Here is a 25301-nt window from a genome sequence, read left to right as displayed (position 1 = left end):
ATATAATTTTTCATGTTCAACCAAAAATAATTCTTGTTAAACTGAAAATTAGCCCCCTTCAGGTGATTCATCTTTTTATAAATCAGGTATCATAATGGTTTACGTAAACGAAAGACAGAAGCTATCACTGAGTTACAGAACATAGAGGTACTTTTTATTTTTCTAAAAGCATCTTTTTCTTAATGCAAAGGTCACAAAAATGTACTTATTTCTATTAGCATACATACTTTTCTATTTTGTCTATTTTTCTACATTGTCTCTCTCATACAGTGCAATACTGACTCTGCTCTGGAATGTGGATCAGTTACAGGTGGCTAACTGTTAAAATGTATTATATTTGCAGATTAGCCTTAAAGGACCATGGCACTCCTTCTAATATATATCTTATACATAAAATACTCAAATAAAGAAGCACAGGGTGAAAACTTACCGTGTCCAGCTTCACAAGTGGATACTTAGTGAAGGCTGACGCAATGTGTTTAATGTGGTAAAGCTCACTTATCTGTCATGATCAGTTTTCACAGTGCTATGAGCGCTGGTAAAAGACGGACATGGCTTATGTCAAAACTTAGACTGGAAACCAACTTCCTGTGAATCAACATCTACCAGTTATAAGGGCAATATGCTGTTATGTGAAAAGCTATTAGAAATATACTTTTGAACATAGGTAGCCAATAGCAAATTATGTTGAAACAGCCCAGAAACATAAATAAAATCAACATTGTATAAATTTATTTTGCTAAGAAATTAAAAAACATAAAACATAACAGTTTTTAAATTGAAGGCACATATCCCAAATGGCATTAGCAAGTTGAAATTATTTTGTTATACTGGTGAACTCTTCTTTGTTCCTGACCTACCGAGCAGACATGTAGGGCACTGTCATGTACGTAAAATGCCCTAGTGCCGGCATTTCTCCTTGTCCTGGGATTTCTGGCCATCTTTCTTATTTCTATGTTCCATTCTTATCTCCAGCTCTTCTCAGTTCCTGCTTTCGTCCTTCCCCGGGAGACGGTGGAGGCAGATGCCTAGTGGTGTGGCAAGCATCAGACATTCGCCCATGCCTCCCCTCTGACTGGCTCCTGATTCAGGACAGTGCCTTCTCCTCCTTCTGTTGGGGGCTCAAAGGCCTTGCTAAGGCTTGGGCCAAGGTAGTAGCAGCTGTTATTTAGATTTTGTTTCATTTTGCTCAGTTTAAGGTCAACTGAATGATCATACTAAACACAAGGAATTCTAAAAGCATCTACCTGGTTCTTCAGGTAAAGGAAAATTTGGGGGCTTAATGATTACGTCAGTACTAATTACAGCTTAGTCAATTTGTTTAACTTGTATAATACAAGTTAATTCTGTAAATTATACCTAAATCATTTCTATTAGGGTTTAGGAAAGAAACAAGACTTTCTTTTCAGCTTTTACCCTGTGTTGGTCAAATAATAAATTGTTTTCTTTCCCTAAGCAAAGCCTAGAGCTTGTCAGGTGACAAAAATCTGCCCAGTCTTAAATCTTTGCTTCAGGAAATCTAGACATGAATGGGTCCAATCTTTTTTGTTCTCCAACAGAATGAAAATAAAAAAGGAAATTTTCTTCCTACTTGGAATTCCAAGGGGCCACGAGTCAAGTTACGGGTACAAGTAACTCCAATGACCTTAGAATCTCACTCCCATATTAGGCAAGGGGGGAAATGGCATAGCCAGACAGTTCTTTTCTTGATCCAGGTACACAAGTCACACACCTTCTGCTGCATGAGACTGCCTAATGACACTTAGAAGTCAACTTACAAAATGACTTCAACATGTTAAGACCTCTTCAACAGCAACATTTTACATCATTGGAGTGTTTATGAGATCCTGAGAAAGGGGCAGGAGGGTGGAAAGTTTGCATTTCTCAATTGTCCTGAGTACAAAAGCAGCTTATTACAAACCAACGTCATGTCCTCAAAATAAAGTTGAACTTCATTTCTTTTCCATAAAACTTAAGCATCTAGGCTAATAAATTAACATATGCATATTCCATAAGAGTCTTTTATACCATGAGGCTTATTTTTGGTTTTCGGCAGTGACTTTTTCTCCCCGTCTCACCACACAAAAGCAGCCCGCTCTCGTAACATGCGGACACCAAAGCGTTGCCATTCTCGCTGATAAATCCACAGTTCCTGTGTCGTATCCAAACAAGCCAACACTGCCCCTCCTTTCCATGCAATCAGCCGGGGATCCATGTCCTAAAGAGGAGGTAAGGATATTTGCGGCATAAGCAGACCATACAAGGTGTATATGTAATCATTTACTTGAAATGGGGGGGGGGAGGGGACCTGCCATGTCAATAGACAATAAGCTGGATCTTCAACCTGCATGAGATAGGACCCATGAAGCTACACACATCTCTGTTTCAAATCACAATAAATTTTTACATTATTACTGAAGATGCTGCTCTGACAATTATTCCATGAACAGTCAGGACCTAGAGACAGGAACATATGTAAGGAAATAGCTTATTCTGAAGTTTGAGTGGCACAGATATAGTCCCACGATCCCTCCATCAAGAAAGAACGTTCCTCTAGAATCCCCACTGAGATTTCATAAAATATAGACAATCTGTTTCTAAATTCCTGAGTTTAAATTTCTTTTCAAAAGCCATAAAGATAGTTCAAGTCAAAAAAGTCCTTAAAGACCATCTGGTCCAGGGACCAGCAGTACATCCTTAATATAAAGAGAGAAAAATGGAGCTGTTGTGATTGACAGTGCATGAGGCCATCTTCTGCCTGCCCCACCTGGTCCTTTTACAAAGGCAGAAGTTAGGTGTGCTTGCCTGGAGAGCACAACAGGGGCTACAATGCCTGGTCCACAGTTCCTCCACCACATCTCCCATATCTATGACCTGCTAAAAGTTATTTTTCCACTTGCCTCAATCTCTTTAAGAATTCCCTAGACACAAGCCCACGCATCCCCGAATTTTCTGTTCACATACATTACAATTAGAAATAATTCAAGCTGGTTTCATTTGCATGCAGTCTAATTTGCAGTGTGAAACAACACACCTTAGGCCTTGTAATCACGTCCACATTTTCAATAATTCTCCTGAATGAAGGTGGCATTTTGTTGAGTATTCTGTGCTGCAGGAATTCTTGAGCTTTATGAAACATCAAGCCACCTCCTACCACCAGGATGGAGCTGTACATCTTCTTTTTGGTATCATCAGATGCTGAAAAGACGATGACGATCCAGTTTTTCTCCATATCCATCACCACCCTAAGCTAAGTCATCACCACCTCTTGCTTGGACAACTACAACAGCCTTCTCAAGGATCCCCTTCCAACCCTTCCTCCACAAGCAGCCAGAATAACCTTGCAAAAGAGAAATGTGAGCAGGTCGCTACCCTAACTCCCCCTACCCTGCCCACATTCTCACTGCTCGTAGGATTAAGACCCAAGTCTCCAAGGGGCCTGCCAAGTCCAATGTGGAGTAACACTCACCGACTTCTCAAGCCTCATTCTCATATCAGTGTCCTTCAGCTCTCTGCAACCAGCCCATCTGGCCTTTGCCCCTCCTACCACACTGCCCTTCACAGGCTCCTTCCTCTACTTGGAAGGCTACACCATCTGTGGCTGGCTGGGCCCAATTAATCCCTTTAAATTTCTCTCAAGTGGCTCTTCCTCAAGGAAGCCTTCCCTGCCTCCCACCTGCCGTGCCTCTCCCTAGTTAGTAAAAATCCCTTATTAAATCTCTCAAGTAGAAGCTCTCACAGTCCATACCCTTTAGATTTGCTTTGTAGCACCTGCCATAGTTTTAATTTCACATGTGTGTGATTACTGGACTTAGTTTGGTCTCTTCCACTAGGTTATATGTATAACGAGCCCAGGAACCCATGTGATTTCCTCAATACTGTATTCCCAACACCTGGCAATGAAAGCACAAAAGTTAAGTGCTGATAGTTTTTGAATGGCTATGCTACAGTGCACAACTATAACCTAGTCTGAAGCAATTCGCTTAGGTTCTAATGCCTGGTCTCTCAAAATGCACTTACAACAGCAGTCTATGCTATGAAGGATGGCTTTATCCAGGCCCAGGGCTTTCCCTTCAAACAGTGAGATGGCAGTCTTCCTGGACATCAGTGCAGTGAGGGCCTCCTCAGAATCATTGCCCGCCATCAGGCAGTCTCCCTGGGAGGATCCCAAATCCACCTCCTGGGAATGGAGTCTTTCTGGAAGATCAGAGGACTGGCCACGAAGATCCCCTTCAAATCCAATGGGTTTGGATGCAGACTTTCGGTCAGCAGTAGCTTTTGCAGACTGTAAATGATCAAAAGGATGATCGAGTAAATGATGTGACTATGACAGAACAAAGCTAATATTCTCTAGCGAGATCCCACCCCCATGCCACCCTACCATTATAAAAGAAAGCCTATTACTGTGGTGCAGAGAGGAAATACACCACAGTATGTAAACCACCATCCAGTACTCACTCCCAGATGTCTCAGGAAAGGTGGTATACAGAAGGTTAAGGGTGCTCTGACAATCCCAAAGCCAGCACGGGCAGGCAGGGTAGGCCTCAAAACCTTACTATCATTGGCTGCATTTTAAATTGGAGTGTGAGTGTAGAAGGACTTTTTTCCCCCTTGAGTTTTTAAGTGGAATACTTCACCGGGATTCATGGGCCAGTGGCTGTTATGGAATCCTCATCTTGAGATCTTACCTAACCACCTTGTGTTTGCCTCTGGGATAGGAAAAAAAAGACTAGAAAGAGTTAACAGCCCTCTTTTACTCTCTCATGAGCTGCTGCTGTTTCATTAGCTGCTAAGAACTTTAATTTGTACCCCATGCATCAAACATCCTATTACTGGGACCGTTTCTGAAAAAGGAGTTCAGCTCTTTGCCTCAGCCACAACCCTTTCACATTAAAAAACAGGTGAGATTTTACTAATTTACTTATTACTGGATATTCAGAATTATAGAATGTAAGTAAATAATGGAAACCCTGGTGGCATAGGGATCAAGTGCTACAGCTGCTAACCAAAAGGTCAGCACTTCAAATCCACCAGGCGCTCCTTTGAAACTCTACCAGGCAGTTCTACTCTGTCCTATAGGTACGTAAATAATACGCATTAAACGGAAGTGTCTCCGTTAAATTATGTTTTAAATGTGTGGAGTAATATTCTGAAAAATGGATTAATGTCTGCTGAATAAATAAATCTGTAACCTAGACTTTAAATTTAGACTCCATTTCATCTACAGTTCTAAAAATAGCATCACCGTTAGTACGGAGTAAGATTACAATGACAGCAATAATCGGTGAATTCTGAGCAAACTCCTCCCTCAGGGCACACCCCAGGATTACTGCACACCTGTTCCTGCTTGCTCTGAGTGGCCAGGAGATAATGTTCATCATGAGGGTCCTCAGGATCACCCTGGGACCTGTGCTGCAAACTTGTCATTTTCTGTCCAACAATTCCAAATGTTGCTGGGTAGAACAAAGCCATCGGAGCCTGTGCATGAAAGGACAAGAGCAATGAACAAAAGATACTGCCTCTTGAGATAACGGATCCACTGAATTTTGTTCTTCCAAAAGCAAAACCGGCAGGTCAGATCCTATCAGTAAGATGGGCAGCATTCCCTTTTGGGAGTAACATTTTTTCTTTGGTGCACAATGGGCCATCCAATTAAATGGGTGATAAGACACCATGTGAGAGAACTCTCAAAGCAAATGTAAAACATGTGCCTAGCAATCTATTTTACAATTTCCTAATAAGAATAGTGCAATCACATAGTGGCTGATTAAATATGGTCCTCAGCTCTGTACTAGTTGGTACTCTATGAGTTGCTTAAATGTTGGTTTAGTGGGTCATACACGACCGACCAGTCGACATTCTGACCTCAAGTGGGTTCCAGCAGTGCATATTCTCTCAGAGTGACTGATCCTGGATTGGCTCTTTCTACCCATGAAGTACAGACCCAACATTACCTGGAGTTTCTCATCTCCTAATCGAAACTGGTAAAGCAGGGCTGGGGAATCAGGATGTCGAATCTGAAACTCATGGTCCTGCAGCCCAGAGATGTCCTGATTCCAGGAAAAATGCAGTCGGTAAATCAGTAAAAGTGCACGGAAACACTGCAAATTACTCTTAGTTAAACCTCTCCACCATCTAAATCTCTCCTATGAAGAGGGCACCCTACAACTTTCTACCACTCCCACTGTAACGTAATAAAACAAGAGTGTAGTTATACCTTGATTCCTTTTCTCACTGTTTCTGAAATTTCCGGTATCTGCATTTCTGTTTCCTTCGTTATCAATATACTCTAATACAAACAATAACCCAAATCAATAAGCAAATTCCCTCCTATAACTGGGAAATATTACGTCCTTGAATGCTTCTCATTTTTTTGTATAGAAAATTACATTACTTGAAAAAGATTTTTAAAAGTATAAAAAAGTAGCAATCCATATATGGCATTAATTAAACACTGTTCTATCACAATACTAAGAATGTGCTATGCTCCAAATTTGCCTTTTTATTAAACGTCTGTACCTATATGTTCACCTGTTACCATTCATTATTCCTAAAGATTTATCTTCATCCTTTACCAGAAAGGTCACAAACTCCTAAAGACAGAGAAACCTGCTAAACCCTCTTTCCTAAAATAACAAACTGTTTTCCAGAGTCTGAAACACATCCTCAGTGCTCTGCCCTTAGCACAAACTCCCACTACTCCTTAAGAGGTTCCGCTTACAGCTTTATCAACTTGGCTTGAAATGGTAACATAATATTGTTAAATTTTTAAGTATCTTAAATTTTTCTTGGAAACAAAAATGATCAGCAATATTGACTTTGCTCCCACCTGATCTAAATGACAAAAAGTTTCTTTAAGGTGCTGCAGAAGAAGGCAATCCATTTTGTTTGTTAACTGGCATTCTCTGTATGGGAACCCAGCTCGCTGCATTAGCCAATAGAAACATCTTGACACATCAGATCCGCCATATGCCAGACAGAGCCTGGAGTTAGGAGAAAAGGGTGGACGGTTCATATGTTGGTTAAAAAAAAAAGAGGGTGCAAAAGGTGTTTCAAGAGCTCAGTCAGCCATAAGGAAACACGGTAGGTTTCAACAAATGGTCATTGTAAGAAAAGATTAAGGATAAAAGAGCAGAACTGATGGATGGAAGAAAAGGTACTCTGGCAAAAACCAGTGGTGGGGCATGTTGAATGGATCATGTTGTTTGCAAAAAAGTATCCACGAAACAGAATATTCACAACTGAATCCACATTGTTTCCAAGTCAATACGTTTACCATACAAGAGCTGTCTGACTGTCTTCACTAGCGTCTAATGGTAGCAGACACTGACACCAAAAGACAAACTTATGGGAGAAAAGCTTAAAGAAAATTCTGCTCACTAACTGAACGTGCCCATGACACGGGGAAAACCACTGTTAGACTATCTTATTGGTAGGAGACTATTCTAGTGGTAGAAGAACTAGGCTTAGAGTTTTCTCCACAACTTAAGAACCAATGGCAGCAGATAAATGAAACCATGGATGAATCAAAAAACTCACACGGGGTTTTAGAATGCATTGTAATTAGGGGTGAAAGGTAGAAGACTAGCCTTCCTCATGGACTGCTTGAGTCCTCTTTAAAATGTTTTATACCTGGAGACATACACTATCTAATGTGGGGACAGGAAGGAGACGTCTCAGGGGCACAAAATGCTGCCGATGACCTGGGTGTGCTCCCTTAAGCTGGGCTTGCCTGCTTCTGATAGCTAATTTACTCACCCCTGTATCGGTGATGACATCATTAAAGGACTTGGCCACCATGAAGTTATCTGTCACTCACTGAATGCCACTGTGACAAGAAAAACACTCAAGACACTAACTAGCTAGAGAATTCAGACGTCAGACTTGCCTAAATAAAGCTTTACTTTGTGTGGTTGGTATCTCTATGCCAAATGCAGTAAAAGACATAGAGCACGTATGTGTCCTCTGAGGGAAGCACACAGTACATACCAGGACTTGCAGGATTGCTGATGTGAACTTCTACTGAAGAGTTCCAACGGGAAAGGTAAAAGTCACTTGTTTTGGCTTTGCTAGAATTCACACTCGGACAATCTTGGTGGTTTCCTATGCAATGGTTTCGCACATATAGTTTCTTTCTAACTTGTGACACTTTAAGAGCTGAAGAGCCTGTATGGGGAGAGCGAGTGAGGAATGCCTCCTCCCAAATTCCTCACCGAGTGTTGCGATGAGAGACCCCATCCTCCACACAGCACACGCTTGTCTTCTGGTCCCCAACGTCTACAATACATGTGCTGCTCAAGCCACTTCCAAAGGTGGCACACACAGACTCCTGATGGACCACGATCCCTAGAGAACAAAAGGCAGAGGAACGATGAGCTGGGAGTAGCAAAGATCCTTAAAGAGACGATCAGCTAGTCAGAAGCGTAGGAACTTCTTTCTGGGCAAGGGTCTAAGCGGATTTGACCCTCTCAGAGTAAACATTCAAATACATCAGTGAATTAGTTTAACTCCGTCATCAAAAAGACAAAAACACACTCAAAGTAGGTTTCACTGAAATATCAGACATACCTGAAAAGCCCATTTTCATCAGTATCATATTCACTAATTCTTTCACATGCTGTTTATTATAGATATCAGGAATTAACAAGATACATCTATAATACTAAAAAGTGAGGAAAAAGAAAAAAAAAAGGGTTAATACTCAATTCCATTCAAAACAAATTTTACCACACTTGTCTTCAGAGAAGATTTTCCCCGAGAGTAGCATCTTTGGCTAAAGGCTCAGAATAAAAGCTGATCTCTCTCTGCTACCTTTTGGGTTTTATAAAAGAGAAAATTATGTTTTTTTAGTCCTGAATTATTTAAAACTTGAGAAATGAAAAACAAGACAACTGGTGTCTGGATAAGGACCAGAGAGAAGGCATAAACATAAATAACCTTCTTACACTTTTGCTTTGCCCCCACTTATTACAGAGCAAGAGCGAGACAGAGAGAGAGAAAGAACGAGAGCGAGCGAGAGAGCGAGAGCGGGTGAGAGAGAGCAAGCGAGAGTGAGAGCGAGAGAGAACAAGAGAGGGAGCGAGCGAGGTGAGAGAGCTAGAGAGAGAGAGAGCAGGAGCCAAGAGCGAAAGAGAGAGCCAAAAAGAGTAAGAAAAAGCACCAGAAGGAAATTAAGTGGAAAAAAAAAAAAAGGATATCCTCAACACCTCAAGGCCGTGGATGCTTCAAGAAGGGCACTATGTTATGAAGAACGCACTAATGTGTGCTCTTACTGACCAAGAATCTTAAAGATAATCCAAGTAACTGGGAACTGTAGCTCACCTTTAAATCTTTCAGTGGGATTTCCAAGTATTTTTGTATTGCATGAGACCATATTACTTCGATATCTGCCAGAACAGCCGTAAGGGAGCCCCCAGGTCCTGGGTGAATATTTAACTGACCTCTTCTGATGGGCCAGTGAATATTATAACAGTCCAATGGATTAACATACAAGGCCTAAAAAAGAAGGGGAGGAGGTGTATCGTGAAACCTCTTCTCTTGGAGTTTTCGGAAGATTCACATCCAAAAATCTAAGGCCAGAAATTATCATCAACGTCTGCTGAGTGTTCTAAATGTTCGGAGTGGGGTATCTAACATTTCAGAAGCCAGTGTGAACATGTGCAGCCAGTGTGAACATCTGGTCCTCAAAGGACTAGGGAGAACTGGCAGGCAAAGTAAATGCATTTTAGGACTAGGATCAGGTGTCTCTTCTTCCATTTCGTTGTAAAGAAATTTCCTACCTCTTCTCCTACCAAATACTCAGGGTGATGAGATGTGTTTGTCCACTTATTTCCAGAGCAGTGATCTAAAATTGCAGGTCGCATCTGCTTGTTATAGGATCGTGCCTGAAAATAAAGCATCAGAAAATTCTCTGAATTTATGAAAGAAAAAAAGGGGGGGGAGGGGGTTCAGTCCAGTATAAGAGTCTCTTTTTCTCCTCTAACAGATGAGATACAGTGGCAAATTTTAATCATAAATCTAAGATATTTGGTAAAATGTTAACCAATCTTGATTTTTTCCTGTGATTTTAACACCTAGGCTGTGAGCCAGTCTAAAATTGGTACCATAAGCTGTTTAAAGTTGGATACAAATTTATACACAACATTCATTTCTAAAAGCTTGTACTGTTTATTGTACTGAACTGAAGAACGTGGTAAGAACAGAGATTCCCAGCATGATTCTTGAATTGTATACTTAGCTACATGAGGCTCTCAGGTAAAGTGTAAATTTTCATCAACCTGCCTTAAGAACACCTTATAAATTATCTGGTTTGCAAAAGTACTTGTGACACTGATTTAGGTATTCTGTAGGTGACTAAATGGTTTTTCTTACTTTTTAAAAGAACTTCCATTTTGCATTCCATAATGACATAGGAGATCATGTACATGACATTAGAAGAGAGGCGGTAAAAGAATAAATCTGAAAGGAGCGGACACTGAACCTGTTCCGGGGTCACAGGAATCCGTCTGGTACCATTTGACATCTTTTTAGACCATATGGCTTGATCCACCATTTTAAGACCATTTTGTCTTTGTTCATTACTTTCAGGTTTCTGGGAAGAAAGAAAAAAGGTGACTGGTGTAAAGGATTTAGTAAAAAGAGAAAGCAACTTGGCAAACTACTAATGTAACCCATCAACAGGAAATGCTTCGTCAGTAAGCAGCATTTCCTTATTCTTCTGTCATGTGTATTAAGAATACCATATAATGTTTTTATTCTTTATAAAGAAGTAAAAAAGGAACTCTTGCCATAAACCCAACTATTTGCAAAAATCTATAACCTTTTAGTTGACTAAAAAAAGTCATAGCACTAATCAAAGCTTATGTTATTGTTAGTTGCCACCAAGTCAATTCTGAGTCTTTATATTTTCGAAGTATTTCAGAGACTCTTCCACACATCTATGTAATTGTCATGTTTGTAATTTTGTAAGAGCGTCATTTTTCTTCATAGATTTTATTTTGTTTAATGAACAAGTATTTCAGTTATTGTGATACTGCAAACGCATTCATAAATACCTTTGTAGAAATGTTGATTTGTTTTGAATTTTATTTCTAAGACTTACTCCCTAAAGTAGAATTATAAGACGCAAAGGTATAATGAGTTTTAAACTCTTATACTCTCAAATGGTATTTAAGCTACTGGACTTACATACAAGCAGCCCTGGTGGCACAGCGGTTAAAGGGCTCAGCTGCTAATCGAAAGGTTATGGGTTCAAACTCACAGCTGCTCCATGGGAGAAAGATATAACAGCCAGCTTCCCTAAAGACGTACAGCCTTGCAAACCTCATGGGGCAGTTCTACTCTGTCCTACAGGGTCAAAAAAGAGTCAGAATCAACTCAAGAGCAGCAGGTTTTTGTTTTTCTTTCTTGTTTGGACTTCCATACAGTATGCTAGGCATGGTTAAAAAAAAGGAAACTTAAGGCTTAATATCAGAATTACAGAAACTGCAAGTTCCTGAAATTATCCTTGATTTAAAACTTGAGAGTTAAAAGTGAACTGTGATGCAATCTACACACTTAACACCTTTCATGAAAAATGTTCCTAATAATTACCATCTGTAAACCAGGGTAAAGGAAATGCTTACTCCAAGGAAATACAGGTTTTTGTCTTTAAATTATGGTTTGATATAAGATTGTAATGAGTGCTTATTGTAGTAATTAGATCTGTTAACAGGCTGAAAATGTGAGCTCAATTTAAACTCTAAGTATCTCAAAACAAAAATACAGTGGTCTGTTAATAAAGGCACAAATGTATCATTTTAAATATGTGACAATTCTGTACCTTCCATTAAAGATCACATCCACCATCCCTGAATTCATTTGATGGGTTTAAAAAACTGAATTTACTTTTGTTATAATGAATTCTTTAATCATCCATAATCACTAGCTCAGATTAAAAATGGTATTTTATAATACTGAATGTTATTATTTTAAAACACACTAAAGCTTGAAGATATTTCAAGACTACCAACTATACTTGAGCATCTAAGCCCTCCTAGAGATAAAAACCTTGGGCTTTCTCTCCAGGTCTTCTGTTTTTGACTTACATTTAGTCCCTCCCTTAGTAGCCAGTTGTCCTTGTATAGGGGCTGCCCTTGTTGTTTGTGTCTTCGTGCAATGATGTGAGGAATGCTGGCAGGCAGTGTGTCTGTGGCTCGACCAATTCTCAAAGTTGTTGAACCTGGATGAATGACAACGATGAAGTTGCTCTGGATTTGCTACAAATATAAAACACAGGAGCATGAGTTAGTAAATAATACGCAGATGACAAGTTAAATAACATATAAGTAACAAGCTAAACTAAAAAAAATTAGTTTCCTGTAATGACTGCTGAACTCAAAGGTATCAAAACAATTCAGTAAACGGTATTCTTCGAGAGGTATCTAATCACTGCTTACTACCTGCCTAGACGCTAACTCATTCTGTGTCTCTGTATGACTCAGAGAGCTTGACAAATACTTTAAATGAAAGAGACCAAAATTATCTCATGCAAATCAATATATAATTATTGAGCTTCTGTGTGCTAGGCACTGTGGGTACAGTGGTGACCAGGGCAGATTAAGTCCCTGTCATCAGAGAACTTCCCATTTACCGAGGAAGACAATTAGCAAGTAATCACAGCACGGGGACAACGAGCACTGTGAAATCGTGGGTTCTAAAGGAACACACAGTCCAGGGTGGTAATTGCCAAGCCTATCCTTAAATCTGAACCACCTAAAAACTTAAAACAACAACGACAACAACAAACAGATCCTAGCATCCACTACAAATTTTCCCACTCAGAATCTCCAGGGAGAGGGCCTAAGAATCTGCCATTTCAAAAAGCTCCTGAGGTGACTAGTATGATCACTCTGGTTTGATAATCAGTGGTAGGAGGGGCCATGGAAGAAATTAATGTGAAGACAGAATTACTATTTTATAATGTTGAAAAGTAAGACTTTATATATCAACTACTTTAGAGGGAGTTTATGAAATACATTTTAGTCATTGTTTTTAAAAATACCATTTCCCCTTGTTGGTTCTATGCTACTTAGCTGATCTGGCAAGAGTTTGGGATTAAATAGCCGGAGTTCTAGCCCCTTATGTCAGAAAACTTTGCGGCATTTCACAATCAGCCTTGGGTTGCTATTCTTAAAAAATTCATTCTTGGGAGATGAGTGAGCAAGGACTGATAAAACAGCACAAATTCAGGGGAGTGCAGTGGTAACTGTAAGCTCTCCTATTAGACAATTCTCTTAGCTCTGTAATTCTCAAGGGCATGGAATATTACCTGAAACACTTGAGGAATCTTTACTACATACACCTGTTGAGGAGCTCAGAGTTTTGGGAGGAATGACTGGAGGAAGGGACTTTGACAATCTGACAACAGGAATCCCTCTGCTGAGAACCACAACTCCACCCAGCCCTTGAGCTACAGTTGTGTCTGCTGCCCTGGCCTCCTTTTAAAACATTTCAGTGGCTTCCCAATAACAAGAAGTCCAGAGCCCTCCAAGATCTAGACCCCGCCTTCCTCTCTAGCCTCACTCTAGAACCACTTCCTTTTCAGTCTCTTCAGTCTACCCAATCTGGATTTTTCTTGATTCCTTTTGCCTGCAATGTTCTATCTCCCAGCTAAAATCTTACTCCACCCTTCAGGTCTAAAGTTAAATGTCACTAGAAGAGGTTTGGTGGTCCCCTAGCAATACAATTTTATAGCACCCTTTCTTGTCTTTTCATGATGCTTATCACTCTTACGATGATTTGTCTGCCTTCCCAACAGACAAACTTCACATGAGAAAGGCCCACTTCAGTCTGGCTCACTGCTCATCCCAGTGCATGGCACACGCATTGGCTGAATGATGACATTACACTCCTGTGTCATGGTGTTCAACAGTACTTCCCAACCTTGTTTGTGCTAGAGCAGACAAAGGAAAGAACCTCTGCCCAGCAGATGAGGCTGCCCACCATCAGTGATACCAGCACCTCATTAATGGCACACAGGCTGCAGCACACTGATTCAGAAGCTCTGAGGTAATACATGTGATACGCTAAATAAAGTATGTGAACAAACATTTTAATAATTACCTATTTATTTTAATGTGTGTTAGAAAAAAAAAAAAAAACTAGCCAACAGCCCACATATCATTTCCTGAATATTACTGCTTATGATGAGATTAAGTATTTCTATATAGGATCAAAATGACAACAGCAACTGGAAAGATTACAGAGAAACCTTCGCTGGCAGGGAGTTTATGTTAATGGAGAGGAACAACTCAAAAAAGGAGAGTAATAATGGCTGCACAACTCGAAGAATATAATTGAATTGTACACACAAAACAGGTGAATTGGTGTCCGTTTTGCTGTGTACATTCTCAACAACAAAATACATTAAACAAAAACAAGATTCTGTTAAATAGCTATTAAGCAAATCACAGTACAGCTGCCATTTGAAAAAACCAGTGTTTTAAAGTGTCTGAAGTTAAAAAAACATTGCTCTAGTGGTTAAGGGCCCAGGCTCCACATTCACAGATCTGGCTTCAAATCCAGGCTGCGCCACTTCCTCGATCTGGATGAAGTTCTACCTCATACTTATTGTGAGAATTAAATAAGTTAATCACGTAGCTCAGAGCCTGCCCACAGTAAGCATTCAGTAATGCTAGCCCTTAATATGGTGAAGTCTTCCAAGGGTCTCCACTGCGTTCAGGAGAGTCCAAGCTTTGGCTTATGTGGCCCTCATGATATGATAGGACCCCTGCTAGAATCTCCAGTCTCATCTCCTGCTCGCTCCTCTTCCTCAGTTCCAGAGGTCCTGATACACTGTGTACCTCCAACACTTCACATTCTCTCTTGTTCCCAGGTCTCTTCCACGCTGTTCTTGCTCCCTGAGATTCCCCCCTCTCTCTGGCTAAATCCTAATTATCCTGGTCTCAGTTCAGATATTACAACCTTTGAAAAAACAGTCCCTGACTACTACTAGGGCTTGGAGGGTAACTGCTGTGTGTAACCAGGACCTCTGTACAGCCCTCCGCACAAGCCCATTCCACACCATGGTCTGTATATGTCACCCTATCCCCAACTCTGAGCTCTCCTGGCTATCTGACTTAATCTTATTCTATTTTTTGACACACACGCTCTTAACGTTTATTTAGACAAATGACTGCCTTTTGCTTGTTCTTACACTTGAAATGACTTTTTTTAACAAAGGAAAAACCCGAGTCTCTAAATATCCCTTAACAAGTATCTGCTGATGCCCCCAGTACGTTCCCGAGCAAAACTTTAGCAGCGATCTTCTTTTAATCCTCACAGCACCTTGGGAGGTTAACAACAACAACAAAAACCCGTTGCCGTCGAGTCGATTCCAACTCACAGAGACCCTACAGGGCAGAGCAGAACTGCCCTCCAGGGTTTCCAAGGAGCGCCTGGTAGATTCCAACTGCCGACCTCTTCCTTAGCAGCCGAAGTCTTAGCCATCACGCCACCAGGGCTAAAGTGGGAGGCAGGGGATAGCAATGTCCTCGTTTAATGGAGGCGAAAGGTCCTGCTCAGGGGTGAAGCCCTTGCCGAGCTCACAAGCCAGAGTGGGGACAGGCGGTCGGAGCGCCGCCCGGCGGCGACCTCACCCTCCCCGACGCGCGCCGCGCTTCTTCGCCCTCAGCGCCCCGGCGCGAAACTATCCGGGGGGGAAGGGCCCCTCGCACCACTCGCCAGGGTTGAGGTCAGGAGAACAGGTACCTGAGCCCTTTCCGACGGTCACCACGCCTCCCCCGTCCCCGCCGAGCTCGGCATCCCCCCCCTAGCCCGCCCCCGGCGCCTCACCTCCTGCAGCGACTCCGGCACCAGCGCGGGCACGATGGGCCGCTTCACACCGCGCTGCTCCTTCTCCTTCTCCCCGCCCTTCTCCTTCCCGTTTTCCGTGTCTCCCTTCTCTGCTTGGGTCATTGTGGCCACCAACCTCCTCCCTCAGGGCCGCCGCCGCCGGGACCCCCAGGGCGGAAGGGCTACCGCGCACGCGCAGCCTCCGTGCCGGCCGCCCAAAGTCAAAATGGCCGCTGCTGGAGTTGCCCCAGAGCATTCCGGGAAATTGGGATGGGCGGGGCTGCCAGGGAAAGAGGGGGCGGGGACGGGGTGTCCATTGCGTGGATGTTGGTGCGACACCTGCAACGTGATATACATGTTAACTTTCTTATTTTTGGAGCGGCTTACCGTGGGCCTGCGTTGTCTCATTTGGTTGTCACACCTGTCTCTTCCCCTGGCTTCCCAGACACCATACATACTCCTTATTCTCATGCCTCACTGAGTCGTGCTTCCTCAGTCCAGCCTCTGACGCTGGGATTCTTTTGGGGCTAGGTCTCTTCTCCACACACTTCTTGGGAGACTTTATCCAGTCTCATATAGCTTTAAATATGAAAATGACTCCCAAATATGTATTTCCAGTTTGAACTTCTCCCTGAGATCTCAACTTATAACCAACTGCTGATTTGGTGTCTGCTTGGATTTCTACAAGGCATTGCAATCTTAAATACGTTCGAAATACAACTCTTGATTCCTGCCCTCCCCCATCCAAAAAAAAAAAAAAACACTGCTCCCATTTTCACTATCTCAGTAAAGGTTAATCTGATTCTTCACTTTTCCTCCTTCTCTACCTCCAATCCATCAGCAAGTCCTGTATTGTCTAAAACGCATCTGGATTCATCCACTTCACTGGATGCAAATGTAGCTGGGAGCTCTGGGTTAAGCCTTGAGGGATAAGTCCAGCAGCAGTCACCCTGGGAAGGTGCGGATTGCACAAGGCAGCCATCAATAACACTGAGCCACCATCCACTAAGACTCTGCCATGGTCTCTTACTACAGCATAACGTTGAAGATTTGACAGAATGACTTTGCCATTCACTAGCCATACAATCTAGGTTGTTACTAAGCTTTCCTGAGCCCTTACACTTACCTGTATAACATAGATATCGTCTACCTAACTAGGTGTATCAGAATTAAAAATATACAAAAGATAAAATATCTGACAGAATCATAAACTGTTGCTATTATCATAATCCTTATGTAAAACTTGTGTTATAATTGCTTGTTTCTTAATCTTTGAAGACCAGTGTCTTATGCCATGGCACCCCCATTTTCTGGCAAATAGCAGGTTTGAATAAATGCTGGTAATGGGATATAAAAAGGTTTCTACTTGAAAATTTTGGTTTCAAAGCCTGTTAAACACTAGAAGTAGGACTACTGGTATCATTAATTTTTCCAGTACATATTTCAGTGACTATTATGACTAGATACTATTCAAAGTACCAGGGTAAACAAGACAAAATCCCTAGCCTCATGGAGCTTCCATTCCAGTGGAAGAATATGCAAGTGACTAGCATTCAGATGGGGTTTAACGCTAACAGGCACTATCTTAAGCAATGGTTTAGAATTCATATTTGAAGCCCAGTATTTTATAGTACCTAGCGTATCTTCATTCTGTAGCTTAGTTTGTTGGTTATGGCTCTGTTAATAAATACCCTGATAATTACATCTATATAGCAGATCCAACACATCAGGTTTATGGGACAAAAATGTTTCAAAATAAAAATGATTTCAAGAGCAAATACTATATGCACACAAAAAATAAATACAATGTATTTATAAATGAGAGCAAATTAACAATGAACATTATTTCAGAAACTGAAAAAGGAGACACTAGCAGTACTGAGTACACAGACTTTTATTTTCTTCAGATTCAGATTTTTTGTGTTTTAATTATATAAAGATGAGGAGCCAGTTTACAACCTAAAAATATTTACTTATTAAAACTATATTAATACTTTAATAAACTATACAAAAAGATAATGAGACAAACATGTGCATTTATGGAACTGCATGTCAGCCATGCCAGATCCCTGCAGAGGGAATTCCCAGCACAGCCTCATCCGTCTGTGGGGACACAGAGCAGTCTTTGTTTAGACATACACATTCATCTACTTGTCCAGGGCGATCAGCACTCCACTTCTTGATGGTTTCCTTCTGCTATGAATGTGCACGTCCAGTTGTCTGCTACTTAGAGCAGACGTTTACCTAAAGGAAAAAGTTGTTAGTTATTACTTTGGATCATTTTGAAAAGAATCCAACAATCATTAAATGTTAAAAAGCCATTTTTCAAAAGACATTTTAATAATAAAAGCCAGTAAATTTTACAAGGATTATGATTTAAGAGTTTTTCAAATAATGATGTCTGTGTAATTACAAAATGCTAGGCAACTTCTGACTTCTTAAAGAAAACCTTCCTAAGGAAGCATTTTCAAAACAAAACGCTTGCGAAATAATTTCATATTTTAAGTTACCTTCCTCATCCACCAGCCATTGGAGGAGGGCTAGGGCCACGCAGATGATTGATTCTGCCCATTCTTCGGGGAGGGTTTCCAGGTGGCCTAATAAATGGAAAAGTTAATATCTACTGTTTGGTAGACAAACTTCAATTGGTTCCGTTTAAACACTCATATAGGCCCTTTTCTTTTTCAATACCCAGAACGGCACCCTAAAACATTACTTACAACAGGAACTACTGTTTAGGTTAGAAGTCATAAATTCAAATACTTATAGGGATCAGACCCATAATGTACACGAGGAAAGTGAGTTCAGCAAAGATTGTGATGAATTGAAGAGCACCTCCTGTAAATGTCTAACTGGAACTCAGTTTCAGCTGATTTTTGCCATGTGGAAACACAAGCCTAGCACAGTGTTGCCTGATCTTCCAAGTTTTTCAATAGAAACTAAAAATCTAGGTTCTGAAGAGAAACCTCCAGATTTTAACGTTGGCTACCAGCTTTCATCCTCTCATTTAGACTTTTCCTATAGGATACCTGATGCACATTCGACTTTGCCAGGTTAACTCTGATTATCACATCAGCAGCAACTTGACTTTTAACTTAATGTACTCGTTTTATGAAATAGGATTTAAACTTCTGATTTCCGTAAGACTAACTATATACAATACGTAGTTTAATTAAGGAAACCCTGGTGGTGTAGTGGTTAAGTGTTACGGCTGCTAACCAAAGGGTCAGCAGTTCGAATCCGCCAGGCACAACTTGGAAACTCCATGGGGCAGTTCTACTCTGTCTTATAGGGTCACTATGAGTCAGAATTGACTCAATAGCACTGGGTTTGGTTTTTTTGGTTTAGTTTAATTAAAATATACCACAGAAAGTAAAAATATCTATTAAATAAAAAAAAAAAAAAAAAAAAACAAGCTATACCCTCTTCCATCATCGTATCTGGAATCAGATGAGCTTCCGTAGCCGCCTCTTTTCTTCACATCTTGCTGAAGCAGAGTTTTGAAACTGAAACAAGGGGCAGAAAACAATGGAGGAACCTCCCACTTTCAACAACATAACCACATATATTTCTAAGGCTTCAACTATCCTCTCCGTGAGAGGATGACTCTAAGCCCACATTTCTCACAGCCAGCTGGACACTGCCACCAAGTGCAAGCACATGTCTAAAAGAGGATGTGCTATGTTCTGTGCCAAATTCACCCTTCCTTGCTTTTCTTATTTGCTAATAACTCCTTGACAGAGCCGGAAACCTAAGTCATCTTCAACTTCTTTCCTCCACTCTAAATCAGCTGTCAGGTTCTAAAGGCTGTTTTTGCAGAATCTCACGTTCATGGCCGCCACATTTCCCCTGCCAATACTCTAACCTAACGTTAACTTGGGGACGGAGAGGCCTAGGGTGGTACGCCGGAGGTACGGGACTTCTGGGGATCCATTTAAATAGAATTTTCCTTATTTGTGGAGGGAGAAGGATTTAACTAACATGAAACAGTTTTAATAAACAACATGGAATAGGTAAAATTTCTAAGAGATTTTAAAGAAGTTTTGTACTTGGTAATGAACTTAGGTCCTTTCTTGTCCTCTGCTATATATTTCTATGGAACCATCTCTTCCGTTTTACATTCTACCCCTTCTAATTTATGACATATGCTGTCATCAGATTACTCTTTCTAAACCACAGCTACAATCAAATTAAGTGTAAACATCATAGCCTGACATCTGAAGCCTAATACTACCCATGCACCCCCAGTCCCCACCTTCCTACCTGAAAGTCTAACTTTTATACCGTCCTTCATGTACTTTCTTCCACCTGGAATAACTTCCTCTCATGTCCACCTCCACAGTCATACCCACCCCAATGCCAAATGTAACATGAAGGCATTTACTGATCTTAAAGTCACTGAAGGAAGGGACCGCCCCTCTCAGCTATGCATCCCTGAAGTTCTCTATACATAGGGGACACTCAGCTACATCATTACACTTAGGAGAATTAAGACTTGCTAGTTGATGGAGCCCTGGTAGCACAATGGTTAAAATGGTTAAGCGTTTGGCAGCAAACTGGAAAGGTTGGTGGTTCGAACCCCACCCAGCTGCCCAAAGGGGAAAAGGCCTGGCGATTTGCTTCCGTAAAGATTACAGTCTATAAACTCTGCTTTCTGGTTCTATTCTGTCAAATGGGATCACTGAGTTGAAATCGACTTGATGGCATCCAACAACAGTAGCTGATGAACAATTTTCATAAAACAAACAGCATTTGTGAAAGACCAAAAAAATGCATTAACTAAGAACTATCTGAAATTATGGTCAAGTTTAAATTTCTGTCTCCTCTGTCATCGACTCTAACCTTTGATTTAAAAAAAAGCTCACTATGTAGAAGCTTTGTAAATCAAGGTATAATTCCTCTCCCTTTGTTTACTTGAAACCCATTGCCAGCCAATCCCATGGCCACTCCCTGTGTTTCAGATTAGAGCTGTGCCCAAGGGGGTTTTCAACGGCTGTAATCTTAGGAAAGCAGATCACCAGGCCTTTCTTCCATGGCACCACCAGGTGGATTCAAACCTCCAAACTTTTGGTTAGTGGTCAAGTACAAACAATTTGCACCATCCAGGGACCTTTTATCTACTTCTTGCATAATATGGAATAAAAGCTATATGCACACACACAGGTTAGTGAAAAAAGTAGTTATTTGGCAACAGAATGGGCAGCCTGGTTCCACGGCTGCAGATTGAAATGGTCACCATCAGAGCTAAAGCAAGATCAAGCTACCAACTAACATATAATCATAAGCTTTACCACTATTCAAGTCTTAATTTCCCTTAGTAAAGCTATTAATAAAAACAGAAAGTACTACAAGTGAAAGCGGTCTTAGGAAAGGTGAGACACACGACATAAAGTATCTAATGCACACCTGTCACTTAAATATTAGGGCTATTAAGGGCGCTATTATACTTACAACAAAACCACAAACTCGGCTATTCCCCAGAAGAAATCTGTTATGAAAGATAATCTCCAAGGGGACTGACTTCGGCTATCCAACACTTGTCCTGAAATAAGGAAATTCAGTTAGTGCCACAAACCCCTGCCACAGATGCATTACATTTAATTAGGCAGGTAACAATCACAGACTCAGGTTTCAACTTGTTTCCTGTTCCAAATGGTCAACACAAGGAGAGGCCTACTATGTACACATTCTAAAGAAAGGTTCAGAGAAGTAAAGCTACAGAATCTAGGGGTCATTCCCTTAATATGTCAAATGGCTACTTATAGTTTGTAATTTTGGAGGGTGACTTCAAGTATTCTGAGGAAACAAATGGGATGGGTAAATCTAATGGAATATCCACACCACCTCCACTTTCCTAAATGTGTTCAAAGGATTTCTTTCCACTTGGCAAAGTCTCTTGCCAATATAAAAAAGATTGTTTATACCTACTTTTACAAGCTTTTAGAATCAATTATTACAAAACTTTTGTAAATCAAAGAATCTGTGTACTCTAAGTACTGAGGAGAATTTGGCTTGTTCTTCATAAAATGATCACTGTTTTCTAAAACAGGATTCTCTTAGTTCTAATTACAGACACCAGCTTTACTTTAATCAAACCTGGATCTATTTTTAAAACATCTGCAATCACAGAAACCAAGCAGGAACAGTTAGTACTCTAGAGTTCCAGCCGTGCAAATCAAGAAGTCAGAATACTCTGGGGGAAGAACAGCTGTCTGTCAACTACCTCTCCTTTCTGTTATCTCAAGGACTTCACCATATTCATTTCCACTACCCCCTCCTGTTGAACTTGTTCTCTTTCCTCAGCCAGCTCACTTTCAGGTATCCATTTAGACCTCAGCTCTCACAGAGCTACTGAGAACAAGGGACTACACACTGAAAAGTCAGAAGAACATGGGTGGCAGGCTTGGTTTTGCTACTTGCTAGCTCTGCTTCTTTAGAGTGATGTGACATAATTCCTTCTCTGTGAGAAATGATGCCAGGATTTGCCATCATATAAGATTGTTGAAAAAAAAATCATTTGGACCATAACAGAAATGTTTTGTCAATTATGAAGTGCAAATACAGTTCTTCTATCTAAACAAATGGATATAATCACAAACCATCAATTCTTTGTGACGCTAAAAAAAAAATTTGCCTTTGAATTGACTCGACTCATGTGTGAGAGTAGAACTGTGCTCCACAGGGTTTTCAATGGCTGACTTTTTTGGCTGTAGACAGGTCTTTCTTCTGAGGCACCTCTGCATGGACTCAAACTTCCAACCTTAAGAATCTATTGTATACACTTGCATCATTCTATCCTGCTTTTTGCACTTTCCCCCAGCTCCTGAAGGCAGACCACCACCACCCCCAACGTCTTCGCAACAGCGGATATAGTACTTAATACGATAAACATTTCTGAGCCGTAAAAGTCGAGATAAAAGGTCCTAACAGGACATTTATGTGGAACAAATCCAACAATGGATACATAATAAGACACTACATATGAAAAAAATTACTTCGTAATGGCTAAATACAAGCTGACAGTCAGCCTCCACCACAAAAGCAGCAGCACAATCTGAAGTCTGCAAGTACCCAAAACCACATTAAAACTTTGACACTTTTCTTTAAAGCTTTCTAAGTGTAAGATGACGAGGTGAGAGTGCAAGGAGGTGCTGAAGAGCAAAGAAAAGCAAAGCACTCAAGAGAGAAGTCTCCTTAACTGAATAGCTTACGCAATCATCTTTCTGTTTGAATCATCTCTGGGGATAAAGAGATGATTCAAACAGAACCAGGACCTAGTTCCAGTGACCCAAGAACTACTTGTTAAAACTGAACCAAGGAAATCCACTTGAAACCCTGGTGGCATAATGGTTAAATGCTACGGCTGCTGACCAAAGGGTTGGCAGTTCGAATCCACCAGGCGCTCCTTGGAAACTCAATGGGGCAGTTCTACTCTGTCCTATAGGGTCGCTATGAGTCGAAATCGACCGACTGGACGGCACTGGGTTTGGTTTTTTGGTTTTGAAACAGGTGGTGAGGCAGTTCCGGCATTGGTTTGACCCAGTCATGTTGTGGTATTCGTTTCCAGGCATTTTCCTTGCGAAACAGCAGAATTAACTCTCTCTCCGATTCTCTATGCTGGGAATAATGAGCTTGCTGATAAAAGGAATGATGCTTCTTCCTGTGCCCCTTAAAATTTAGGGCAAAAAGTTGCATACATGTATGACTGACCACCTACCCTCTCCTGGGATAAGCTCCATTTAAATTCTTCCATCTAATTCTCATCCTAGTTCAGCTCTATCTTTGTACACGTTTCAGTATAGTATACAGTACAGTAGATAACAGCAAGGACTCTAAAGCCAGCCTACCTAGGTTTGAATCTCGACTGTGTCATTAACTCCATCTGCGACCCTAGAAAAACTATTTAATCTCTCTGCGCCTCAGTTTCTCAACCCGTAAAACGGGTATAATAAAAATACCAACTGAACGGAGCTGTTGTAACGACTACACGAGTTGGTAAGCAAAGAGCGCCAAAGCTGTGTCCGAACCAGAAGCGCTAGGTAAATGGTGTTAATTTAGTTGTCATTACTAGTTTCGAACGCGGGCGTCCTAGAAGAGCATCAGTTTTCGCTAGACCCTCGCCTGGGTGGCAACGCTCAGCTTTAGGCCGCCGTCATCACTCTGGAGGCCGCTGAACCTACCCGCGGGCTCGCGGACTGCCAGCTGACCGGCCGCAGGCCCAGGTGGCTTCGCATCCGGCCCACCCAGGGCGCAAAGCCCGAGAAAGCCGGAACGGGTGTTGGGCCCAGTGGGCGAGGGTGGAGGGAACCCGGATCCCGGCCTCCCATGTCAACGGTCGCTCCTGCAGCTCCTCGAACTTACCATTCGAGATGTAAACCATCTTTCCTCCGGTTCCCCGCTCCCGGAGCGACTGTGGCTCTAGGCCCCGCTCGGCTTCCGTATCTACCTCCGCGCTCCTCCCCCGGAACGTCACAGGCAACGATTAGACAAAACGCTGACGGAGGCATAAGGCGGGCAGAGCCCATTGGCTGCCGGGAGGGACACGCCCCCTACAGATGTTTCGCCTCGTCACGCCGGCGACTTATGGGAGTGTGGGTTCAGCCGGGCAGGTGTGACCGGATGTGACGGTTGGATGTCGTTTTGTAAGTGCGCCACTTGCTCACTGCTTTTTTTTTTTTTTTTTAACTTGGGGCGCTAGTTTGCACAGCCCTGTGAGGAGAAGCAGCGTTTTAGTTGTTTGATAAGCCCAGAGTCGGAGTCAGGCAAAGCTACCAAGTGTGAACTGGAAAGAATCACTGGCAGGAGGAAACTCCTCAGAATTTTCCAGAAGTGCTGATATTTGAGGGATTTGTTAGGAAGGAATTTCCCTTCCAGCTGAGGCAGTAACCAAACCTTAAGGAACTTTTTAATTTTAACAGAGTATTCATCTCGGCATCTCATAAATGTACTCATTCTTTTTTAAACCAGTACTTTTCTTCTGAGTTCACCTGAAGTGAATGGGGATTTTATCAACTCTTGTGAGGCAACTGTGAAAAAAAAAAAATTGAATGCTGTAGTGCAAGACCTTCCTGTGCTGTTTCTTACCCGTAGCTACTGCGTGCCAGCATTGTTGAGGTGACAGAGACAAATAAGACATCTCTTAGCCTTTCAGTGAATATGGACTACATATCACGTGCTTATGGATATTTACTCTGCTCCAGCTATTGGGCTAGTTTTATTCTCCTGAGGAACAGAGTTTTAATTACCGTGGAATCCAGGTGTCTGGAGCGGTGGGGGTTGAGATAACCCACACAAGCTATCTCCCTGGGATGATCTTTTTAACCTTTAGTCTTGAGAAAGCTAGTTTCATAAAGTCACCTTTAAGTCAAACAGTGTTCTTGTGTGCCCTCGAGTCGATTCTGGTTCAGTGCCCCTAAAGGACAGAATAGAACTTCGCGAAAGGGGTGCATAGGTTGTAATCTTTATGG

General features: G+C 41.5%; 2 protein-coding genes across 2 annotated transcripts; both read right to left on the bottom strand.

Moving 5' to 3' along the window:
- Nucleotides 1–710: 710 nt before the first annotated feature.
- On the bottom strand, nucleotides 711–16052 carry ACTR8 (actin related protein 8). Its single transcript, XM_003410052.4, has 13 exons — nucleotides 15835–16052; nucleotides 12087–12257; nucleotides 10481–10591; nucleotides 9780–9884; nucleotides 9322–9495; nucleotides 8569–8662; nucleotides 8214–8346; nucleotides 6830–6983; nucleotides 5955–6050; nucleotides 5338–5478; nucleotides 4021–4285; nucleotides 3035–3198; nucleotides 711–2218 (listed from the first exon to the last, which is right to left on the bottom strand). The coding sequence occupies exons 1-13, from the start codon at nucleotides 15955–15957 to the stop codon at nucleotides 2075–2077; spliced, it is 1875 nt and encodes a 624-aa protein (XP_003410100.1). The 5' UTR covers nucleotides 15958–16052; the 3' UTR covers nucleotides 711–2074.
- A 2288-nt stretch (nucleotides 16053–18340) lies between these two features.
- On the bottom strand, nucleotides 18341–24325 carry SELENOK (selenoprotein K). The gene is made up of 4 exons (XM_023547620.1): nucleotides 24196–24325; nucleotides 21286–21376; nucleotides 19257–19340; nucleotides 18341–18431 (listed from the first exon to the last, which is right to left on the bottom strand). Exons 1-4 carry the CDS (start codon nucleotides 24212–24214, stop codon nucleotides 18341–18343), a joined length of 285 nt encoding a protein of 94 aa, XP_023403388.1. The 5' UTR covers nucleotides 24215–24325.
- Between the last annotated feature and the right edge of the window lie 976 nt (nucleotides 24326–25301).

This window comes from Loxodonta africana, chromosome 22 (genome assembly GCF_030014295.1).
Source record: "Loxodonta africana isolate mLoxAfr1 chromosome 22, mLoxAfr1.hap2, whole genome shotgun sequence".
NCBI classification, from domain to species: domain Eukaryota; kingdom Metazoa; phylum Chordata; class Mammalia; order Proboscidea; family Elephantidae; genus Loxodonta; species Loxodonta africana.
Note: the sequence above shows the minus strand (reverse complement) of the source record. Positions and strands in the feature narration are given on the sequence as shown.

Coding starts and splice junctions, on each gene's coding strand:
- ACTR8 (XM_003410052.4), bottom strand. CDS start 15,957: ATGACCCAAGCAGAGAAGGGAGACACGGAAAACGGGAAGGAGAAGGGC. Junction 5,479..5,954: donor TAGGAGATGAGAAACTCCAG/GTAATGTTGGGT, acceptor TTTCATGCACAG/GCTCCGATGGCTTTGTTCTA. Junction 4,286..5,337: donor CTCAGAGCAAGCAGGAACAG/GTGTGCAGTAAT, acceptor GATCATTTACAG/TCTGCAAAAGCTACTGCTGA.